Source organism: Podarcis raffonei, chromosome 16, assembly GCF_027172205.1.
Source record: "Podarcis raffonei isolate rPodRaf1 chromosome 16, rPodRaf1.pri, whole genome shotgun sequence".
Classification (NCBI taxonomy): Eukaryota; Metazoa; Chordata; class Lepidosauria; order Squamata; family Lacertidae; genus Podarcis; species Podarcis raffonei.
The window spans coordinates 11,852,023-11,876,339 of NC_070617.1; the positions used below are offsets into that span (position 1 = coordinate 11,852,023).

General features: G+C 48.5%; 1 protein-coding gene across 6 annotated transcripts in view; it reads right to left on the reverse strand.

Annotated features, from left to right (window-relative positions):
• The window catches only part of KCNK4 (potassium two pore domain channel subfamily K member 4), a 66,526-nt gene extending 44,108 nt beyond the window's left edge, over nt 1–22,418 (reverse strand). The window contains exons 1-7 of one of the 6 annotated variants that reach the window (XR_008327927.1): nt 22,171–22,418; nt 13,513–13,829; nt 11,554–11,674; nt 7,460–7,620; nt 6,413–6,599; nt 5,761–5,900; nt 1,127–2,283 (exon numbers count right to left, since the gene is read on the reverse strand). Coding sequence is in view for 5 of the 6 variants with exons in the window: in XM_053367979.1 (XP_053223954.1) it covers nt 1,756–2,283; nt 5,761–5,900; nt 6,413–6,599; nt 7,460–7,620; nt 11,554–11,674; nt 13,513–13,829; nt 22,171 (1,455 nt within the window). In the remaining variant the exon portion in view is untranslated. Of the gene's footprint in view, nt 1–82; nt 2,284–5,760; nt 5,901–6,412; nt 6,600–7,459; nt 7,621–11,553; nt 11,675–13,512; nt 13,830–18,722; nt 18,917–19,810; nt 21,316–21,787; nt 21,880–22,170 lie in introns of those variants that run through there. The other 5 variants (XM_053367979.1, XM_053367980.1, XM_053367981.1 and 2 more) reach the window with 5 other exon arrangements.
• Between the last annotated feature and the right edge of the window lie 1,899 nt (nt 22,419–24,317).

The window sequence follows — 24,317 nt, forward strand, 5'->3', positions numbered from 1 at the left end:
GAGGTTCCCCACCACTGCTGTAATTTAACACGGAGACGTGTCTCTTTGTGATTAATACAAACAAACAACACAGACACACAAATGCTTCTCGTGTAGTTTTGGTTTTAATTTCTGGAAGACCAGACAAATAAATAAATAAATAAATAAATAAATAAATAAATAAATAAATAAAATGTTTCCAATATACAGAGTCAAGAACAGGCACATTTGTGAAGTGAAAGATGGAAGACGGGGAGAGATGAGGGTAGCCTCCTCCCACACTCTCTTCTCTATAGCTTGGGGTGGCTACAGAGCCTTGCCCCATGTAACCAAACAGCCCTTGGAGGAAGCCCAACCAAGAGGGAGCTCCCATAGGGTTTACACACTCCCAAATCTTACTATACCTCTCCAACATTACTGGATTGCAGGGAGGGTTGGATAGGGACACCCCCAATGCAGTTGTTAGCATATTTTAGGCAATCACACCCCACAGCAACCTTCCCAGACACCCCATGGTAGGGATAGGCAAATCTGTCAATTCTTGCTTCCCTCAGTTTCTTATTTTTTCCAATCTTAAGTTCAGTTATTCACATTTCTACATCCATTTGCATCTGCTTAAAAAAAAGAAAGAAAAAAGTCTTCATGACAACTCATTGCCATTTGAGTGTGAATTTCTCCTAACAGACACATTTTTACAAAGCAGTTTCCTCCAAACAAAATGCATTTTTTGCACTTTATTTTCAGCACTATAAGCATTTTCACACATACTTTACCCCAAATTATGCATTTTTCTACACATTACTTGGCTGGAGAACTGCAGTGCAAAACACAGAGGAGTGTGAATCTCCAAAGAGGGTTCTGTTTTTTAAGTTTCAGGAAGTTCCAGTTTGGGAGGTTGGCCTCTAGATGTGAACTAAACCAAAATTCTCCTCTGTCCCTACACCAAAGCAGGGGAGGAAAGGTGCAAAAGTTTGTGACAAACTTTCAGCAAGTGTACAGGTGCAATACTATCATGGGTTCCCCACCCCCATCCTGGGAATTGTAGTTTGTCCAGGACAATGAGGCTTCTCAATCATGGCGACATCTGTTCAGACATCTACTCTGTTCAAAGCCCAATGCTAACATAATTTCCTGGGGGAAAGGGAACAACAGCTATGAAACTCATTCACACTTTGTGTGGCTATTCGCCTAATCTGACTCACAAGGCAGGAGGAGTTTTGTGCGTGTGTGCTTGGGGACAGAGATGACCAGGAGAGCATGCAACAGGAAGTAGACCTGGTGCTTGGAGCCAGAGTGGATGGGAGAGATCCTGACCTGTCCACCCACTCACAAGGTGCAGTTCTGGAAGATTAAAGGAGGACAACCATAACAGGCACACAGGTTGAGATGAGGCTTCCAGTGATGCTCGGGGAACAGGAGTATAATCCTGCTGCCAGGAGGAAGGCTGAGTAGGGGAGCACCATGCGGAGAGGAGAGCGGTGATGCCAGATTTTGTCCCACTGGAAGCAAGAGACTGTGTTGGCACAGCAAAGAGGGTGGCAATCCTAGTGTCTATGGAAACGGGGACAGAGCCCAGCTGGCAGCATAGAATGGGATACCGCAGTGCAGAGGGTTTGTGCCAGGGCACACGAAAAGGCGGGCACTTAGCACCTCACGGAAACAAAAGCCGAGACGCTTTGGGTTTCACTCTGCTGGGCACAGGAGGAGAGGAACAAAGAGAACTGCACCAATAGGTCGGAAACTTGCTCCAAGACAGGCTTTGGCCTAGCCCTAGCCTTAGACAGGTTCACCTTTGTCCTGGGTCAGGCTCAGCAGGACCATGGGCAATCCTGGCGGCTGGCCCGTGTTGGCACGGTGCCGTGCCCGAGGGCGCATGCGGCGGGGCAACCTGGCAGAAGGCGGCCCTCCATCGCTCAGCGCATCTGAACTCTCGTCAATGAAGGCCAGGTTTTCACCCGCGTAGTCTATAGGCCGCAGCTGGGCCACACGCTGTGCAGTACCTGGAGATGGGCGCGGGGATGGTGGTGGTGGTGGCAGCAGCGGGGGTGGTAAAGGTGGCAGCTGTGGTGGCAATTGCTGCTGTGGTGGCAATTGCTGCTGTGGTGGCAATTGCTGCGGCGGAAGTAGCAGTGGCGGCAATACCTCTTGGCTGTCCCCCTGCTGCAACATGGCCGAAGGCGACAGCGGCTTCCCTTTCAAGGTGCCCACTCTGTGCAGCTTGTCTGGAAACGCCATGTTTGGGACACGGAGCTGGGATGCCACGTTGCCCGTCCAGGAGGCAGCGTGCGCCGTCAAGTCTCCCATCTGTAGGGAAATAGGAAGGGGGAGATGTAGTTATGACAGAAAATTCCAAAATCCATATTGCGGGAATGCCTTTTATTCAGTCAAGCAGAAGGTCAGAAAGTAGAAAGGTGGGGAGAAAAACCCATTAGATGCCACTTAGGAATATGTAAGAACTTCTATGCTAAAGGATCTATCTAGTATAGCATGTTATTTCCCTTAATGCAATATCCCCTAATGCAAGACATTTCACATGTTACTGTCGTGGATATATTCATTTTTATGCACACATTTTTATATACATTTTTGTAAATGCTGGTTGGAGAGCTGCATAGCTAATTTTGGATAAATGCAAATTCTAAAGGACTATGAGGGACATAGGAACACAGGGTTCTGTCTTATACTGAGTCACACCAATAGCTTAGTATTGTATACCTTCCAACATGACTCAGATGAAAATAGGGACATTTCTCATTCCCCCTGCAACTGATCCTCCTCAACCCTCCCTTTGTGTGTGTGTGTGTGTGTCCACAGCAGAGCATTTCATATCAGAAGGGGGAGTGCCGCCACCGCCACACCAACGGGACCCAGCACACACGCCCTCCACCATCCTGAGAAAACCCTTAATCCTGGTTTTTAAAATTTTTATTCTTTAGCAGGTTTATAAACAGGGAAACACACATCAATAAATAAATTTTGGGAAATGGCAAGATTAGATGCGGATGCACAAAGCATTTTTTTTTAAAAAAATCAAGACTCCTTGTGCTCTGCTCTGCTCCCCCTTTCTTCCCACCCAGGGCCACCCTGCCCCCTGTGTGCCCCTCAGAGCTGGCACATCACAAGGGCCTGGGCCTTGGTGACTGCAGCCTCTCCTTCTCCTTGCCCAAGGCCAGCAGTGGCAGCCATGGAGAGGCAAGGGGATGCCACCGCCATCTCTCGGGACAAGTGCTGGCCCATCCTCTCCCCCGAGCTAGGCAGTGGTGCCGCTGGCGGAGGAAATTAGGGACAGCCCAGCATCAAATTAGAAGCTGGGATGGCTTTTGTAATTCCAGGACTGTCCCTGGAAAATAAGGACACTTAGAGGGTATGGTATTGTCTACATCAAGTGTGGGGAACCTTTAGCTCTCCAGATGTTGTTGAACTACAATTCTCAGAAGCCCCACTACACTGGGTCAATGGCTAGTTGCAATCCAGCAACAGCTGGTGGGCCCAAGGTTCCCCACACCTGGTGTACACTGACTGACTGTGGCGCTACAGGATTTCAGATCGGGAGTCTCTCCGAGGCCTATCTGGAGCTGTCGGGGATTGAACCCACGACCTTCTCCATTGAAGGCAAGTGCTCGACTCCTGAGCTGCAAGGATCCTTGTGTTTTGGTTCTCAGTGCTTGACTCCTAGTGCTTGAATCTCTCCTGCAAAATATTTATGCTCCAGAAACTTTCAGCGGTTGTTTTCTTGCAGCTGATTTTCACGTCTACCCCTCTGAGGCTGCATGAGGAATTATTTCTTTCTGTTTGCCCTCAGTTGGCTGCTGACATGCCTATCTTGTGTGATGCCCTGCTACACCCACTGCATCCCTGTTGAGGCAGTTCTTTCTCACACCCATGCCCAACAAAGCCAGCCACAACTTGGGTAAGGTAGGAAATTGTGCTGAGCAGCAGTTAAGGGGCTACTGCATTCCCTGCCTTGCAAACTGCTTCACCACCAAATAAAATTGAGACCCGCTGCAAACACGTACCGGTACGTATTTCTCCTTGACCACCCCCTACTTCCCTTCACTGTGCCTGGTCCTGTTTCCAGGCGGGTGGGTGCAAAATACCACCAATCATTTCCAGCTGTTTTTATTGCCTTTCGTCTGAATGCCAGGGTCAGCGAGAAAGAAATGGCTTTCAATTAGGCAAGCCGCTTAATGAGTTTATGTGCAAAATTAATGCCATCTGCTTTTTTAATTGGCAAAAGGGGAAATGCTTCAAAACTCGGAGGCTGCAGATTCTCGCCTTCACTTCGAGTTATAATAGAGCACCCCCAGCACAAGGAACGCTGTGTGTGTTTGGGGGTGGGGATGAGGAACACTGTAGGAACAAGGCCCTCAACTTTTTGTTTATTTGTTTGCTTGCTTGCTAGCTGTTAATAGTGGCTTGATCTGCAGACTTCTACCTTCACACTTCCTAGACGTCTTGCTCAAGTTGCAATTTGAAGGGCAATAGAGGAGGCCAGGTTTGCTCCAGACGAAACACAGGCTGCAAACCAGGAGCGTGGGACTTTTTTCATCTCAAGGGCCACATTCCCTTCTGGGCAACCTTCTGGGGGCCACTGGTGGGCAGCACCAGAAGCCAAAGTGAGTCATGGATGTAAATTTTGCTTTGCTCTACCTTCCACACACATTAAACATCCATCTCTTTCCTTGAGCAAGGCAACTAAGAGGCATGAACAGAGCTTAAGGAAACATTCCAGCCAGGCACAAACTCTAAAGGAGGATGAGTCCCAAGGGCCAGATAGAAAAGGCTGGAGGGCCACATTAGATCCCCAGACCTGAGGTTCCCAACCCTAAAACAAACCTTGGTTGCTGCTCAGGAGTTGGCCTGGACTGGAGAGAGACAAATCATGAGGCTAGATTCAGACAACAATCCTGGCTTAGCTCACAATAGCACAGCAGGAGGAGAACCAGGGTAGGGGAGGAGCACAGCAGTCAGGATATCCTCTGGAACCATGCTAGGCCACGGTTTGGGTTAGTGTTCTGTACAAATTGAGCCAATACTGGTCTATACAAACAAACAGCCTTTGACCTAAGATCTAAGGTGGCTTCTAATGTATGCGTCAGAGGTTACACCATTGGCTTTTGGGAATTGTGGACTTAACAAGAGAACCTGAAGGTGAAGAGGGAAGGTGTGTCAGAAGGAAAATGAATGGATATTGATTTGTATATATTAGTAACTTTGTATTAATGTAACCTTTTTACAAGTAGTGGTGTGTTTTTGTAATATTTTGTTTGTTGTCTGTTGTTGCTTTCATTTTTTGTACACTGCTTAAAGATATTTCTAATATATTAAGCAGTATAGAAATTAAATAATCAGTCAGTCAGTCAGTCATCACCACACCACCATAACAGGGAAATACAGGGAGAAGGTAATAACAGGTAGGGTTGCCAGACCTCCAGGTCTGACCTGAAGTCTCCAGGTTTGCCTGGCCTCCTCCAGGTTGCAGTTGGAGGGCTTGAATCTTCAGGTGAGCTAGAGTAATAATAATAATAATAATAATAATAATAATAATAATAATAATAATAGGAGGAAGAGGAGGAGGAAGAGGGTGTCCACTCTCATTCTCTTCCAACAAACCTCCATCTGCAGGTCCTGCCCTGTGACATCACCAGGAACCTCTCCTAGGTCTTGAAATCTCAGGGTCTGGGATGCTCCTGACCTGGAAACCCTAATAATGGGGGTTGTGGAGGACATGGAGATGACACAATGGGCCTATCAAGTGCACTTAAAGCACAGTGTCCTCACCTCAGCCCTCGTGCGCCGGGACAACACCCTCAACCAGTTGCCAATCATAGTCAGGATGGAGGCAAAGTAGGCCAAGCCCAGCAGAATCCAGACCACCACCAATGGCTGGTACCACAGGTATTCTTCGCTTTTCGTATCACCTGGAAGGAGCAAAGTTTAAGGCAAGACAATTTGTAATGAGCACTCCCACCACCACCAAAACCAGTTACTCTTCACCTTAGTACAGAGGGAGGAAGAGAGAGGCAAGAGGGGTGGTCCAAAGAGACTTGATTGAATCATTTTGCTGAAGCTAAGTTAAGATCATGTATGGTCAATGCCTGGATGAAAGGCTCTGTCAGGAAAACCCAACTAAGTTATCAATCGGAATAGACCAGTAGGGTGGCATTTTGTACTACTCTTAGGCCACATCCACTCCAAACATTTAAAGCACTTTAAACAGCCCTTGCTTCCCTCAAATAATTCTGGGAAATGATAGTTTGTTACAGGCACTGAGAGGAGACCCTTATTCCCCTCACAGAACTTCAGTTCCCAGAGTTCCCTGGGAAGAGGGGTTGATTGTGCTCCGGGAACCACTCTCAGGGTCAGAAAGGGGAATCCCAATGCACCCCACCCCACCGGGCTCACCCCCTTCATTTCGCCCCACGACACTCACCTGCCACATAGTCGCCAAATCCAATGGTGGTCAGCGTGACGACCACAAAGTAGACACTCTCTAAAAGGGTCCATCCTTCCACCCTCTGGAAGATGATGGTCGGCAGGGAGACGAAGAGGAGGCAGCCAATGAGGATGAACAGCAAGGCTGAGAGGACCCTCACAATGGTAGCACTGACCTGCCACTTCTGCAGGGAACAGGAGGGAAGAGAGGTCAATGTTGAAAAAGCCAACAGCTGATCCAAGAGGCAGCCAACTCCTATAAGTGCATTTCTTTCAAACGGCCTGTCTAGACTACAGACTGCCAATATGCTGCCCTGCATACACACAGGGGGCATTCTTGGTGCCCACAAGGTACCCTTCTCCCTGATGAAATTGGGGAAGGCAAGCATTATACTGCAGTCAACAAAACAGGCCGTGTGTGTGTGTGTGTGTGTGTGTGTGTGTGAAATGCCCAAAGCTGTTTCTCCAGTTTGCAGATGTGCCCAAACAGGACTCAAAAAAAGCTGGCGGGAAGTTCACAGAAGGGCACTGGCGCCAGCAAAACAGGACTTTGCAAGCAGATGACCTGAGTCCTGCACAGTAGAATGAGCAGGTAAAGGTAAAGGGACCCCTGACCATTAGGTCCAGTCGTGAATGACTCTGGAGTTGCAGCGCTCATCTTGCTTTATTGGCCGAGGGAGCCGGCGTACAGCTTCCGGGTCATGTGGCCAGCATGACGAAGCCGCTTCTGGCGAACCAGAGCAGTGCACGGAAACGCCGTTTACCTTCCTGCCGGAGCAGTACCTATTTATCTACTTGCACTTTGATGTGCTTTCGAACTGCTAGGTTGGCAGGAGCAGGGACCAAGCAACGGGAGCTCACTTCGTCACGGGGATTCGAACTGCCAGCCTTCTGATTGGCAAGTCCTAGGTTCTGTGGTTTAACCCACAGTGCCACCTGCAAGAATGAGCAGGAGGTCCCTGAAAATAAAGGTGGGCAGAGAAATGTACAAGTGGTGTTGGAAAGGCTGGAGAGAAGCTGCCTTCCAGGCGAGGGTTTTGCTCACCAAGAATATGTCCTCCACTTTGCCAATGGCTTTCCGGAGAGACGATCCCAAATGGTCCCCGACTCCTGCCAGCAGCATGCCAAAGAGAGGAATCCCCACGAGGGCATAGAAGATACAGAAAAGCCGGCCAGGGTCAGTCTTGGGGGAGATGTTCCCAAACCCTGTTAGGGCAGGAGAAGAGAGAGAGGCAGAGAGAGAGAGTCAGCAGAAAAGAGTAAGTGCTCCTCGATATTGATCCAGATTCTGTTCTAACGCTCTGGCTCAGACTACTCCAACCAGGCACCCTCCAAATGTTTTGGACTACAGTTGCCATCAACCCCACGTAACAAAGCTGCTATAGGCACATGGTCTTATTGTACTTATTTTCTCATTGTAAATTAGGTTCTTGGCTTTTTTAAAAGCAAGTTTCTAGTCTTTACGACTGCGAAAACAGCCCTGAAAGTATGTGGGCCACTGAAGACACATATGCTTAAAAAGGCAATTTTTATATTTGGATATTAATTCTGTTTTTGGTTTTTAAAAAGCAAGTTTGTAGTCCTCAAGGTTGTGAAAACAGGCCTGAATGTGTGTGTGCAATGTCTTAAAAATACCTTTCCTTGCTTTTACATCTGGATGTTTTATTAATTCTGACGGCTGTTCTGAAACTGTCGTCGTGGTTTGGGGTATTTTTTTCTGCTAATACTTTGAGTACTGCAGATTTGACTGAACTGTGGATTGTTTTATATTATTATTACTGGTTTTTGTTAGCTGCTTATAATTTCTTCTGGAAGATGGACAGGATATGTTTTTTTAAAGAAGTACATACACAGCAAACAAACAAAACTGAGGGGTTTCCCCCTCACACCCAATGAATCCAATTGGCAGCAGATTCAGGGCAGAAAAAAGAAAATACACCTGTTCCAAAACATACCACTAACTTATGGAATTCACTGCCATAAGCTTAGATAGATTTCAAAGGGGGTTAGACAAATTCACGGAGGTGATCGTTTAGCCATGAAAAAAGAAACAGAGCTTCTCAGTTCAGAAGCAGTCTACCTCTTGCCAGGCAGCAAGAACAAGAAGAGGACCAATGCACTCCTGTCCTGTTTGGGGGGCTTCCCACAGGCATCTAGTTGGCCATGGTGAGAACAGGGTGTTGGACTAGATGGGTCTTGCATCCTTAATACTCTGTGGGGTAAGAAAGATGCACTCTTCATATCCTCAGAAGAAATCTTTGCTTCTTTACTCTTACCCTTGTCATTGTTCCAGGGACGAGGCCTGGCTCAAAACAAAATGTTGCACAAGGATGTATGCACACAAAATCCAACCCCCTTGTTCCATTTCTGCTTCCTTAATTTTTGGAGAAGTGCCTGGATCAGCCTCTGTCCCAATCCTGCAGACTCCAGCAAAAATAAGCAAAGCCTCTTAGCTTCTTTGCTCAGCCCTGGGTTGTAAATCCTTTGTGTGGCTCCCTGGCACTGTCTTGAAGCTGCAGCCAGCTGGCTGCATTGATCACCCTGATATACCCACTCCTAGGTCAGTTATGCAGGAGGCAGCTATACACACAGCCAGACCAGGGGTCCATCTAACTCAGGCACGTCCAACTCCCAATCTACTCACAGTATAAACAGACTGGCTGTGGGGCTCGAACTCATGGCCCTGAGATTAAAAGTTGCATGCTGTACCAACTGCACTATCTCAGATAACCAACAACACCTGGAAAGTCCACAGGTTCCACCTTCCCACTTTACACCTTGGTAAGCACATTACCTGCCAACCTAGCAGTTCGAAAGCACGCCAAAGTGCAAGTAGATAAATAGGTACCACTCCGGCGGGAAGGTAAACGGCATTTCCGTGTGCTGCTCTGGTTCGCCAGAAGCGGCTTAGTCATGCTGGCCAAATGACCCGGAAGCTGTACGCCGGCTCCCTCGGCCAATAAAGCGAGATGAGCGCCACAACCCCAGAGTTGGCCACGACTGGACCTAATGGTCAGGGGTCCCTTTACCTTTACCTAAGTACATTTAACATGTGATCCCTGATTGGTTGGGACATGTGGCTAGCATGGGGAACCTGTGGCCCTCCAGATGTTGGGCTACGACTTCTGTCTCTGCGAGAGATTTGCAAAACACTCTGAGGGCAAAATAACACTTGGATCCATGCTGAGCCAGGTGCCACAATTGGTTCAGGCTCCTTGAAGGGCCCTGGACCATTCATGAATTATACCTTGTGGGGTCAGCTTCAGTTGTTGCAACCTGAGGATGTGGACCGGGCGATTATGGCCATGAGGCCAACAGCATCCCTACCCATAAAAAAGGTAAAGGTACCCCTGCCCGTACGGGCCAGTCTTGACAGACTCTAGGGTTGTGCGCCCATCTCACTCAAGAGGCCGGGGGCCAGCGCTGTCTGGAGACACTTCCGGGTCACGTGGCCAGCGTGACATCGCTGCTCTGGCGAGCCAGAGCCGCACACGGAAACGCCATTTACCTTCCCGCTAGTAAGCGGTCCCTATTTATCTACTTGCACCCGGGAGTGCTTTCGAACTGCTAGGTTGGCAGGCGCTGGGACTGAACAACGGGAGCGCACCCCGCCACGGGGATTCGAACCGCTGACCTTTCGATCGGCAAGCCCTAGGCGCTGAGGCTTTTACCATGACTGCCAAATCTAGCAGGAGGGGATTGATTGGATAGATTCAATGGATGAGGCAATGCTGCGCCACTGGAAGGAGTTATGCCTTCTGCCTTGAAAGAGGCTGTGGTGAGGCGCCTCCTAAAGAGGTCCTCCCTAGATGCAGATATTTTGGGAAACTATATTACAGTGGTACCTCGGGTTAAAAACTTAATTTGTTCTGGAGGTCTGTTCTTAACCTGAAACTGTTCTTAACCTGAGGTACCACTTTAGCTTATGGAGCCTCCCGCTGCTGCTGCTCCGCTGGCATGCAATTTCTGTTCTCATCCTGAGGTAAAGTTCTTAACCCGAGGTACTATTTCTGGGTTAGCAGAGTCTGTAACCTGAAGCGTCTGTAACCTGAAGTGTCTGTAACCCGAGGTACCACTGTACTTTCCTGGGCAAGGTGGTTGGGGGTGGCAAAGGTAAAAAAGGTAAAGGACCCCTGGACGGTTGAGTCCAGTCAAAGGCGACTATGGGGTTGCAGCGCTCTTCTCGCTTTCAGGCCAAGGGAGCCAGCGTTTGTCCACAGACAGCTTTCCCGGTCATGTGGCCAGCATGACTAAACCGTTTCTGGCGCAACGGGACACCGTGACGGAAACCAGAGTGCACGGTAACGCTGTTTACCTTCCCACCACAGTGGCTTGCTTTCGAACTGCTAGGTTAGCAGAAGCTGGGACAGAGCAACAGGAGCTCACTCCGTCGCGCGGATTCGAACCACCAACCTTCCGATCGGCAAGCCCAAGAAGCTCGGTGGTTTAGACCACAGCGCCACCCGCATTACCTTTGAGGGTGGTGGTGGCAGTGGCGTAGCGTGGGTTGTCAGCACCCGGGGCAAGGCAAGTAATTTGCGCCCCCTAACCCGTGGATTTGTGCCCCCTAACCCGTGGATTTGCGCCCCTTAACCCGTGGATTTGCCCTAACCCCAGATGTTGCGCCCGGTGCGGCCGGCCCCCCTGCACCCCCCACGCTACGCCACTGGGTAAATCAGCAGCAGGTATGCCTAGATGAAACAGATTATCAAATCCAGGGCTCAATACCGGGCCATGGCCTGACCTATGGTGGGGCGCAGCAGCAGCACTACCACCATAGAGATAAATGGCAAAAACCTCTTTTTTAAAAAATAAGACATGGGTGTCTAAATGCATGCAGGTGGCTCCCAGGACTGGCAGGAGCTTTCAATAGTGTTTCAGACCTGACAATACCAGGGATTGAACCTGGGCCTTTTTGCATGCAAGGCCATAGCTGTCAACGTTTCCCGTTTTTTAAGGGAAATTCCCTTATTCTGAATAGGATTCCACACAAGAAAAGGGAAACGGTGACAGCTATGTGCAAGGCACGTGCTCCAAACACTGCGCCACAGTCCTTGCCAGGCTTCTCTGTGGCAAAGCAAGGAAGATACCCGCACCTCCCCTCTGTCTCCTCCCTCCTCCCCATCAGACCCCAGATACCGATGGTGGTGATCACGGTGCCAGCGAAGAAGAAAGCGCTGCCCATATCCCAGTGCGAGCTGTTGGCGTTTGTGCTGTTGATGGCAGGCTCCACTCCGACGCCCATGGCATCGCCCACTTGCTGAGAGGAAGGGCACAGGAAAAGGTTAGGACCAAGCCACTGAGGGCCCAGCATTCCAGCACAGCCGTAACCCCAGAGCACTGAGCCAGGCCCCTTCACCCACATGGAAGCAGCCTTATACAGAGTCAGATCACTGATCCATCTAGCTCAGTGCTGCCTACACTGGCTGGCAGTGGCTCCTCAGGGTTTCTGGCAGAGGACATTCGCAGGCCTACCTGGAGATGCCACCAGCGATTGAACCCGGGGTTTTTTATTTTTATTTGCATGCAAGGCAGGTGCACTGAGCTACCACCAGGAGCGAGCCAGCAGCAATTCAAACGGAGTAGGCAAAGTTAACTCTTTATTAGGAAAATCAACCCACAGGATCTGCACAGGAGTTCTAGGCCTAATGAGCAAAGCAACTCGTCCTGGTAAATCTTGCCCCTAAAGAGGCAGTTGTAGAGACGGAAGGGGTCCTCGCCTTCCCACAGCTGCCTAAGTGCCTTCCTCTCCTGGGTTTTCCCCAAGCAATCTGAGACTGCGCCTGTGTGTCTACCTATGCTCCTCCCACTTCGTGCCTCTCTGGATTCCGGGAGACCAGCGGGGAGGGGAGCATGTCGCAGCAGGAGGGGGAGACCCTGTGCCTCTTCAGCAGCCTGACTCATCTCTGCCTCTCGACCTGCCTCATCCCACTCTCCTGCTTCCGATTTTGAGCAGTTCTCTGTCATAGATTCTCCCACCTCACTAAGCCCCGTTACCCCTTCAGCTTCTGACATCGCCTCCTCCCATTCTGTTCCCTGTGACCACTTATCATCGTCCTACCACTAGGGCTGGGCAATATATCAAAATACAGTGGTACCTCAGGTTAAGAACTTAATTCGTTCTGGAGGTCTGTTCTGAACCTGAAACTGTTCTTAACCTGAAGCACCACTTTAGCTAATGGGGCCTCCTGCTGTTGCCGCTGCGCAATTTTGGTTCTCATCCTGAAGCAAAGTTCTTAACCCGAGGTAATATTTCTGGGTGAGCGGAGTCTGTAACCTGAAGCGTATGTAACCTGAAGCGTATGTAACCCGAGATACCACTGTATCGTTCAAAACCGGTTTGGTATTCCATATTGTGATATTGGTTACACCATTTCAACCTGGCAGTATATCGCAAATCATAGTGTGTGTGTGTGTGTGTGTGTGTGTGTGTGTGTGTGTGTGATACAGTCAAACCTCGGTTCCCGAATGCCTCTGTTGTCGTACGTTTCGGTTCCTGAACACCGAAAACCTGGAAGTAAATGTTCCGGTTTTCAAATGTTTTTCAGAACCCGAATGTCTGACGTGGGTCCCGCTTGAATGCAAGAAGCTCTTGCAGCCAATCGGAAGCTGCGCCTCAGTTGTCGAACGTTTCGGAAATTGAACGGTCTTCCGGAACAGATTAAGTATGACGACCAAGGTTAGACTGCATAAAAACCACAATGTGGGGAAAACCGTGAAGCCGGCCATTGCTCCTCTTGATTCCTGCAGCCCCCATTAACTCTACCAGCTCAGCTCTCCCCTGCCTTCTTGCAGGGGGCAGAGAATCAAGTGCTGGCAAAAATCAGGACGCAGGAAAAACCGTGATGCCAGCTAATGCCTCTACATAGCTCCATCCTTATTTCAGACATTGTGATATATTGCTATATCGCAATATTTAGCTGGTGATATATCACAATGTCGAAAACAAGGTATCGCCCAGCCCTACCCACCCACAACCCCCGGGCTCTGAGCCTTCTTCCCTTGGCGGTTTCCCAGCTGATTCTCCCCACCATTCCTCTGGGTCCAACCAGTCCCTGAGCCCTGTTCTCCTGCACCCCTTTGGCCTCCAGTTCTCACCTGGATGAGGTCCTCTAGGTCCTCAGCGGCTACACATTGGTGTAGCTTTAAGAACTGCTCCAGGTAGGCTTGGATCTTCCCCTGCTGGTGGATCTCATAGGGCTGCTCCAGTTGGCGAAAGACGAAGGCACCTGTGACCAGGTAAATGAGGACCACGGAGAAGAGGGCCAAAACGGTGGTCCGGCGCATCACAGTGCTGCGCTCCTGCGGCCGTGGGCTCAAGATAGACTCCTTGGACGGGTAGCAGACTACGGGCATAGAGCCATGATGGTCGGGGGGGCAAATGGCGGGGGGTAAAGGCGGCGGCGGATAATTCACTGGGGGGGGGTGTATAAAAGAAGAAGAAGAAGACAAGGTGAGTCCAACTTGCTCCACCCCAAAATCCCCAGTCCACATCATGCCTTAGTCTCAGGATCGCCCCCTTGAGGACTGACAAAAAGGGCGTACTTCTTCACACTGTTGACCTCTGGAACCTCCTGCCACTAGCTAGGACAGCTTGCGGGAGGAAAGGAGGAGACAAGTCCATGGAATATGGGTCTGTTGCTAATCTCTAGAACTCTTAGTTGCTAGGCTGGACAGCTCTTAAAAGGAGACACATTCACAGAGGACGGGTCTGTTGTTAGCCTCTGGAACTCCCTGCCAGTAGTTTGAACTCCTTTTGGAAAAAGGAAGCGGTGACAAATTCAGCAGCAGGGGAACTGTGCTACCGACTAATCACAAAGTGGGAAGGGGCCTTGGGGTCTAGTCGTCGCCCCCTGCTGCTCAAGGCAGGATCTGCAATGCAGGATGCGGTGACAGCATCCCTGACCAGGTGGTCATCCAGCTTCTGCATTGATAGCGCCCCCAGTGGTGGCTGGTGCCTATCAAGCCAGACTTGATCCCCTGGGAACTGTAGTTTGTTAAGGATGCTGAGAAAGATAGTTCTGTGAGGAGTAAACTACCTGTGATTCTTTTTTGGGGGGGGTTACTTTACATATGCTTTAAATTTATGATGTGCATGCAGTTCAAGACCTCTGGTTTAGACTTCCGGGTTGGCGCCATTGTTTAATGGCGGATTCCCTCCGAGCTCCGGAGGGAATCGACTCCGTAGCGTCTGGGTCTGGCCGCTGCGGCGAAGCGGGGACCCTTAAAATCACAGGCGCGGATGCCTGTGAACACAGAGACTCGGCGGGCACCATTTGCGCCCCCCCAATCCGCGACGGAGCCTTTTTAAAGGCTTCGGAACGGAGGCAGGGTGAGGCGTGGTGCTGAGAGTACTCCCTCGCCTACGGAGTGAAGCCGCAAGCCATTGACAGAGAGCGCCAACTTCTTCCAAGACCGATTGGACTCTAAAATATAAACCCGTGAGTAATACGGAGATTGGAACTTTAAAAATTTTTAATTTTGGATTTGGAACGAGCGGGAAGGGGCTAAAAAGGAAGTTCACCCCCCCCCTCTTTGTAAACAATTTAAAGCAAAGGACTGGGCAGCTAAGGTCGAGAGAATCTGTTTTTTGTTTTTTAATGAAAGATCCTGACTTCACGGTTTTGATACTATAAGAAGACTTACTGGAGGATAAAAAGAATTTTGGGAGCCGAAATTTCACCCCCCCCCCCGAGACCCGGGAACGTCCTATGAGAAAGCCTGTTGCATTGAAGATTTTGACAGCTGTCAAGTGAGCTGCTAGTCAGCTAGTTGTCAGCTGGAAAAAGAGAACATTGTTTCTGCTGTTTTTGCTGGTTTACTTGGTATAACTTGTTGAAAATAAGGAGGGCTGATACAAAATAACTGGACTTTTGGTTTTGAGCTGAAAGGAACAACAAGGAACTAAAATCCCCCTAGAGGGGTAATAGGGACATTACATCACAAAAATGGCTGGAGTATGTAAAATCCAAGCAGAATTGGACAGAGCACTCGTTCTCTTGGGAAACTTGCAAGATGAGTACAATGCTTTGTCTACAAAGGTATCATTACTACACTGGACAGTAAACAACAGTTTTGAGCCTGATAAGGACTTGAAACAGGAAGCCCATTCAACTGAACAAATAAATGAAACTGAAAGTGTAGATACGATGGAGCAATATGTTGTTTTTGAAGAAAATGAAGGAGGAGCAGGAGATTTGCAGGAGTCAAAGGAGAGTTACAATATGAGGCCTGACATGATGATAAAAAAGGATAATAAAAAGTGGATGTGGAAAGCCTGGTCTGAATGGGAGTCTGGAAAATGGAGAGATCCCTTTTGGAGGAGATCTGAAGACCTGAGGATTACAAATTTGTTGGTGAAAGCTGGAGCTTTGGGGACATTTGGATTTGAAAGAAATTTGAAACAAGAGTTGGAGTACCCCATAGGCTTTGCCTTTAAGTATGGAGGACTGGCTGGAAGCGACATGGATTCTGTTGGGCCGGAGCCCCTCCGAGACTTGGGGTTTAACATCAAGGACTATCAAAGAGACCGGCAGAAAGGAACTGAGAGAGATATAAGGGCCTCGGATGTGAGATCTCCAGGCTAAATAAATAATATAAAGACTGACGGATATTGGTTGGGGACTGGAACCGAGAAAAGGGTGGGTGGAGGTTGGGAATCCAAAGGGTACATAAGGATAATTTGCTTTTTATATTTTTTGTTAGTGGTAAGGAAATTGGGTAAATCGTGGAAGGGAAATTTTGGTCGACTTTAGGAAAAAGGTTTAAGAATAATCAATGAGGTATAAGTATTGATGTGTAATTTTAATAAGGTAAAATTGGTTTCTTTTCTTTTTAAATTAATTGAAAATAAGGCTGTTAAAAATAAATTGAAGAAATGGAAAAAAGAAGTAAAGTAAAGCAATAGTATGTTAGAACAAAAGTTTAAGCTAAGGTAAAGAAATAAGTTAAGGACTTGCTGAACTGACAATTTAAATTGGAATACAAGAAGGGGAGGTGTGAGGAAGTCTGAGAAATAAGGTTAAGAATAATAAGTATTAGAAACTTTATGTGTTTTTTCTATTTTTTTTTTGTCTAGTTTTGAATGTTATGTATTTTTGTGTTTTTTGTTTTGTTTATTTTTTGTTTTTGTTTGTTGTGTGTTATTTGAAAATGCTAATAAATATTTAATAATAATAATAATAATAATAATAAAAACAAGACCTCTGGTTTAAGGGCACTCCAAAACCACCTGCTTCCAAAACCACCGGAAGCAGGAAACATGGAATTGTAGAGTTGGAAGGGACCCTGAGTTCAACCCCCTGCAATGCAGGAATATGCAACTGTCCCATATGGGGGATCGAACCTGCAACCTTGTTATCAGCACCGTGCTCTAACCAGCTGAGAGGCAGATCAGATAAGGACTATTGCCTTCATGCCTTGCTGGGCGCACCTGGGTACAGAACACTTCATTAAACACAGCATTGGTCTGATCCAGGATGCCAGTGCTTAGAAAGGGAAAATAGTTCCCTCTTTTCTCCTGTCCCCCAATACAGGCAGGATTTAAAACACATTATTTCACCCAAAGAATCATGCGAGCCGTAGTTTACCCCTCTCAGAACTAAAATTCCCAGCACCCTTAACAAACTACAGTTCCCAATATTCTTTGGGGAAGCCATGTGTGTGCACAGCCTAAGTCTAATATCTTCCCAACCCTTTAAATGAGCAGAAACGTGATATTTCTTAATCTTAAAAATATTGACCCAAACAACTTAGCATTGAGCAGTCTCGTCAATAAACGTTACTCTGATTTAAAGAATACAGCAGGGGAACTGCGGCGTTTAAAAACAAGATTGTTCCTGGTCAGAGAACAAAACTTTAAAATTTCCTCCCCAAACTGAGCACAGACTCACCCTTATAATCAGTGCCGGATTTACGTATAAGCTAAACAAGCGATAGCTCAGGGCCCCACTCTCTTGGGGCCCCCATTTTTTCAAAAGAAAACCAAAACCTGGGTGTACATTTCCAAAATATAAGATAAAATAAAATAAAATGTACATACAGCAACAGTGTTTCGTGTTGTGTAGGCTCCTATTTGTTAGTGCAAATGGCTTTAGATACCTATTAGGTCCATAAATTACCATATAGCATATATTTAACACAAAACAGGGACAATTTGTTATTGACAAAGGACAGCTGGACATATAAAGGGCCCCATTACCTTCAGCAGCTTAGGGCCTCATCAAACCTAAATCCAGCCCGCTTATAATGGTTCCTTCTCTGGTTCTTCTAGGTTAGGGGCTTGAGGTATCCCATAATCTCTTTGCTCAGCTTGCTCCCATTGCCTAGGCTGGGTGGAAGAGTAGAAAAGAAAGCACCCACTCCCCAACATTTCACCCCAGGCTGTGCTCCCCTACTCAGACTCCATGCTTCTGACTTCTCAGTGTGTAGCTGACTGGGAAAGGTACAGTATGTTCCAGCCCCTCCTAAAATTCCCCAACAGAAGCAACCAATGTGCTGTACAGTACTTCAACTCTTCCTCTTCCCCTTATCCCTGCAATAAACCTTGATTTCAAACCTGGAGCAATAAAGTAACACCCCAAATATTGAGTGTTGCAGTCCTGTGCCACTTCACTTGGGAGTAAGTAAGCCACACAGAACCCAACAAAACTTAACTTCCGAGTGCACAGATAAAAAGCTTTGAGACTTTGGGAAATGTTAGGTTGCAGTTGTTGTTTTTTTAATGGCTGAGTGTAAAAACTGCAGAAGCTGACACTTCCTATTAATGCACACTCATTTTCTAGCTATATTGCAGATCTTAAGCCCTCCCCCCTCCCAAACGGCTGTTTGCAAAACTGCAAATCTTACTCCTGATCTATACATGGACACTGTATTAGTTAAGAGTTCTTAAAAAGGAGGAAAGAACGAAATATTGTATTCACAAAACATCAAAAGTCACAGATCCCCCATCCTGCTTGTCTCATACCACCACCCCCTACCGGGTCCTGTACTGAGGTCCTCATTCCCTCTCACTCATTGGTGCTACCCAAAGAAGGGTCAAAGATGGACCGGCAAAATCAGAAAATGCAGAGCTGGAACAGATCAGGGCAGCTCTCCCAAAACTTAGTGCATTTGCAAACTCAGCCCCAGGGATGAAGGTGTCTGCCAGGACGGAGGATAGAGAGAGACTCCACCGATCTGTATCTGGGGCACATTTTCTTTCATAGTGGGGAAAATTTCACAGTGATGGGTGCAAGGGGTGGGGGAGCCCTATGATTTCTCCCCATTCTTCCCAGTGCCCTCCCCCCCCACCGGCATTATACGCTCACCTTCAAGGCCACCGATTGTAGTCCTGACATGGTCGCTACACAACTGGGTTGGTCCTTTTATTGCAGAGATTTGGGGGGGGGGTGTTTCTGTAGCAGCTGGTAGCCCTTCCCAGCACTGCGCTGAGGGTGATGTCTGCGGTGCAGTGGGCCCCCTGCCAACCCCCAAGATCCCAAGGATGGCTCCAATTAAACTGAAGACAATTCAATTATACGCTACCCTCTCTCCAAGACCCAACTCCCCAGGCACATCCAACCAACCACAGATGGATGCAAAGTGCTTGTGTGGAGTTTGCCAGGGACAAGCACCTCCCCACACCTTTGGGGCAGCTCTCTGTTCCCCAGATCTACCTCTCCCATAGTATATATTGGAATGGGGGGGGGTTGTCACTGAAACCAGGGGGAAGGCTGCTTGGTAAGGGCAGTGTACCAGCCACTAGTTGTCGATCAAAGAAACAGGATTATGTATTTCCAGAGGGAGCAGCAGAAAACAGACTCTCCACTGCCGTTCCTGGAAAAGAGGGAATTGTCCATCCTGCCCGAAGAAGTGCTCTGTGCAATATGGAAGCTTGCTAGGGTAGGCCCACCCTTGGCACAGCGCCGTAGAATAGCAGAGCCACAGAATTGCAGAGTTGGAAGGGACCCCCAACCCCCTGTAATGCAGAAATCAGGGCTCAGACCCCAAACCCTGAGATTAAGAACCTTGTGCTCTACCAACTGCATATCTTTGAGGCATATGGCCACAGGTGTTGCACTCCATTTTTCCTTCACACAACATTTATGCACCCACTGCTGATAACATAGAGCACCTCTGCTATAGAGTGGTACCTCGGGTTAAGTACTGTACTTAATTCATTCCGGAGGTCCGTTCTTAACCTGAAACTGTTCTTAACCTGAAGCACCACTTTAGCTAATGGGGCCTCCCACTGCTGCACGATTTCTGTTCTCCTCCTGAAGCAAAGTTCTTGACCCGATGTACTATTTCTGGGTTAGCGGAGTCTGTAACCTGAAGTGTATGTAACCTGAAGCATATGTAACCCGAGGTATCACTGTACATCCCTTACTCCCTTCTCACCATCGCTCTTACATACCTACTCCAGATATCGCTCATTTGCACCCATACAAAACAGGAAGGGCGGCAGCTCAAGGGTAGAGCATGTGCCTTGCATGAAGAAGGTCCCAGGTTCAGTCCCCAAAGTCCCCAGGCAGGGCCATAAAAGACCCCAGTCTGAAACATGGGAGAGAGATGCTGCCAGTAAGCTTAGAGAGTGCTGAACTCAATGGACCAGTGGTGACCAGGTTGTAGCCCATTAGGACTGGTAGGGTGGAAGACTGGGAGTTCAACAGCAGGTGGCGCCAGAGCCTATGATGAGCAGGCCCACCCCCTGCTTGGTTGTAAGTAAAGAGGGCAGGAAGGTGGGAGCTGATTGCAGGCTTAGGTTGATGTCTAGTTAAAATATGGAATCCTTTCCCATAAGCGATAATGATGGCCATCCACTTAAAAGAGGATTAGGCAAATTCATGAAGAACAATAAAACTATCAATGGCTACTGATGGGTATGTTCTCCTTCCACTGTCAAGAGGCAGTATGTGTTTCTGAATTCCCAGTTGCTGGGAATCACAGGAGAGGAGGGCTGATGTTGCGCTCAGGCCCTGCTTGCAGGCTTGGCACTGGGGCATCTGTTTGGCCACTGTGGGAACAGGATGCTGGGCTAGATGGGCCTTTGGCCTGATCCAGCTGCCAGGCTCTTATTACGGTACAACCTTATGAGTAACAGTGAGGGAAGGCACTTGGGTTTCCTGAAGGAATCTAGCTGGCCGCTGTGAGAACAGGATGCTGGACTCCACAGGCCTTTGGTTGTGTCCAAGTAAGTCCTACTCAGAGTAGCCCCGTTGAAATCAATGCCCACAACTAACTTAAACCCATTGATTCCAGCAGGTCTGCCCTGAGTAGGACTTCATGGGATGCCACCACATTTCAGACGCAGATGTATGGAAAGAAATCGGTGTCTACATGTATTCACAATCTCCATGTGTTGTTGTTTTTTAATCACTATATGGTGTTTCTCCCTTGCTCCCCTCTAGTTAGTTATTTATCCTCCCAAGCACTTCAAGTTGGCATGCATGGTTCTCCCACGCACACAGCCTGCCCTTGAGGTAGGTTAGGTTCAGCGACTGAGGCTCTGTGTACCATACATGTAAAGCAACATGGCTTCCTCCCCCAAAGCATCCTGGGGACACAGAGCGATCCCCTCACAGAGCGATCCTTCCCAGAACCCGGCGATTTATATCCCTGTACACTTTTGGCGTCAGGCATGCAACTACCTTTTAACATTTATTTTTTTTAAGCACTCACACCCATGCACTTGCTGTCTCTCACACACAAAATTCCTCTCTCCCTCTTTTCACATCCTCTTTGCCAGTTTCAACACACATGCTCTATGTGTGTGTGTGTGTCTGTGTGTGTGTGAGAGAGAGCATGCATGTGCATTGATTATGCTTTCATTTCACAACATATAGACACACATATTTGTAGTGTCCCATCCCACTGGTTTCTCCGTACATACACAAATCAGCCTTGCATGAAAACACACATGCACTGGTCACCCTCCCTTGCTCATCTCTCTCTCTCTCTCTCTCTCTCTCTCTCTCTCTCTCTCTCTCTCTCTCACACACACACACACACACACACACACGCTCACACCTGCCCTGCTTCAAGCACACAGCCTGTTTGTCTGGCACTATCAATTTTCCCTAGTGGCTCCCACGCACACGCTTGCACTGCCCCAGACGCTGTTAAAGGTTCACAATTTCCGACACTTCCTCTCTCACACTCACACACTTGTGCTGCCCCCCCGGCGCTCCTTTTCCGCCTGCCTCTTTCTCACCCCCCAACCCCATCCCTGCTCCAAGCCCCCAACTTTGCTGACTCAGCCTATGTCAGCCTTGCGCTGCTGCCGCCCCTCCTGCGCGCTCCCTCGCCACCCTGTTTCCACAAGGCACCCCCTTGGCAGGTGGCTCCTCTTTCCCGGAAAAAAGTGGGGGGGGGGCAAGCATTGCAGACGTACCTGGAAGCCGGCAGCCCCACGAAAAGCGACAGGACTTGCTCCCTAGTAAACAACATGCTTCGCAACGGCGGCGCCTCGCTCACACACACTTCCCCGCTGCCTCGCCCGCTGCCCAGCCTCTCGCTCTCCTTCTTTTTCCGCCTGCGCTGCTTTGCAAAAGCAGGAGAAACCACTCCAGCAGCAAACCATCCCTGCTTCTGCTTACACACACCCAGGCACAGCTTCCAGACAATGCACTGGAGAGCAACCTCCCCTCCCCACACGCCCCAGGCCTCCCTTTCCCTGCCAAGTGCTAGGGTGCAAGGATGCAAGGTGCCAGGGTGGGGTTGGGGGGTTCAGCGTTCAGCCCTGGGACCCGCCCGAGCATCCCTGCAGTTACTCACTCTCGCTCTCTGCAGCAGCAGCAACAGCAGCAGCAACTCCTCCTCCTCCTCCTCCCTTCCCGATGCTGAGGCTGCCGGCTTGCCCCGGGCAGGTGAAGCCTCCCCGCTCCACCCCACCGCCAGCCTGCCCCACCTTCACGCACGGCTCGCCCACTCACCCACCCACCCACCCACCTCCTCCGTGCCCAGGCGGTGCCACTCCGCCACCAGACAGATGGAGCCCCAGCGTAGCCCGGGGAGACGCAGGCGAGGTGCCGTGGGTGGGTATTAACCCTTTGGGGGGTGGGGGTGGGAAATGGAGCCGGGAGGGAGGAGGTGGTTTTGGGGCAGAGGTTTCCAGGAGGCGAGAGCTGGCTTGCCTTGCCTGGGGAAGCCAAGGTGTTCATTGCTAAAGATTTATCACCAAGGTAAACATACACGTATTCGCAAAGCATTGTGAATAATTGAAAGTGGCAAATTCCAACACCCCCACCTCAAAACCAGTTAGGGAATCAAATAGTTTGCTTTTTGGAGAAAAGGTGGGAAAATCTTAATGGGGGGAAACACACACTTTTTTATCAGCCCCCTTGGGATGCAGGGTGTCTCGACAGACGTGCCACGCTTTTTCTATCTTCTACAGGTTTTTATTTTTAATTGTATTGTTTTACCACTTGGGTGGTTGCTGTTCTGGGCTACTTTGGGAGGAAAGGCAGGATAGAAAATAAAATAAATGGGTGGCTTTTTTGCGGGGGGGGGGGGAGAAAAAGAGGTGCAGGCACTCTTATCTTGATAAAAGTGCCAGCAAATATTTTTTAAAAAGTGACACCACAAGAAAGTAATTAATAATAATAATAATAGTAATATAATGATGTCTGCTAGCTTCCTTTTTATTTTGCACTATCCAGATTTCTCCCATAGCGTTACATTTATTCTAGGTTTGCTGAATTGCTGCCTTTCGGAATTTACTGCTAGTTTTTTAACTTGATTTCTCTGCACCACCTGAGGGTATTTTGATATTTGTCATAAGCTGCTTTGGGCACCATGGTGTGGAGGTGGTATATAAATGAGCTTAGTGACTCAATCCATCACTGGTAAAAACAACCCTGTGTGTACATAGGGTGCGAAGGAGCATCCTTTGTGGAGACAGGCAAAGGGTGCTTGATGATGGTATAGCTAGTTAATCTTTTGGGTGACTAAATGTGATGAATCTTTCTGAGTCTGCATCTGTAGTGGAGTCATTTTTAGATTTTTAAAAATTATTTATGTGCCTGCCCCCCCCCCAAGTCTCCTTTGGGAAGAAGGGCAGGATATATATTTAAATATTATTTTAATTACTATTACTACACTTTCCTACCCTAAAACTAAGTAGAAAAAAGAGGGGGTCACATCTACACCACACATTTAAAGCACAGTTAAAACACACTGCTTCCCCCAAAGAGCTCTGGGAAGTGTAATCATCCACTCACATAGCTAGAATTTCCAGCACCCTTCACAAACAACAGTTCCCAGGTGAAGTTACAGGGAACCAGGCAGAGGGCCCTCCCGTTAGTGGCCCCCTCCCTGTGGAACACCCTCCCATCAGATGTCAAACGGATAAACAACTATACAATTTTTTCTTTAGACATATGAATGCAGCCCTGTAATCCGATAGTTTTTAATGTCTGATGTTTTATTGTGTTGTTTACATTTTGCTGGAAGCCGCCCAGAGTGGCTGGAGCAACCCAGTCAGATGGGTGCCATATAAATAATAAAATTATTATTATTACCACTACACTGCTTAATGCAACGTCAGAGTGGTTCAAGAAGACTGAAATCTCTCCCCCCTCCCCGCCACCGCCATTTCATATTGAGGAATCTAAGACAGAGTGGGGTGTGTGGTTTATTTTATTATTGATTAACTGATTGGATACTGTCCTTCTGCCAAGGCACCCGAGGTGGTTCACACTTTAGACACCAAAAGAAACACACAATATGGAATGAAGACAGACTGACAGTGTCCACTCATGTCAGCGGGCTGCTGGTGGTCTGTGTGCTCCCTGGCTTGGGCTCCCCCTTGCTTCTTTCTAACCTCAAGGCATGCAAGTCTCCAGCACCCCCAGTGAAGGTAGAAGAGCAGCAGGAGGAGCCTTCATCACTCAACAGTAGAGCCCCTGCTTTGCTTGCAGAAG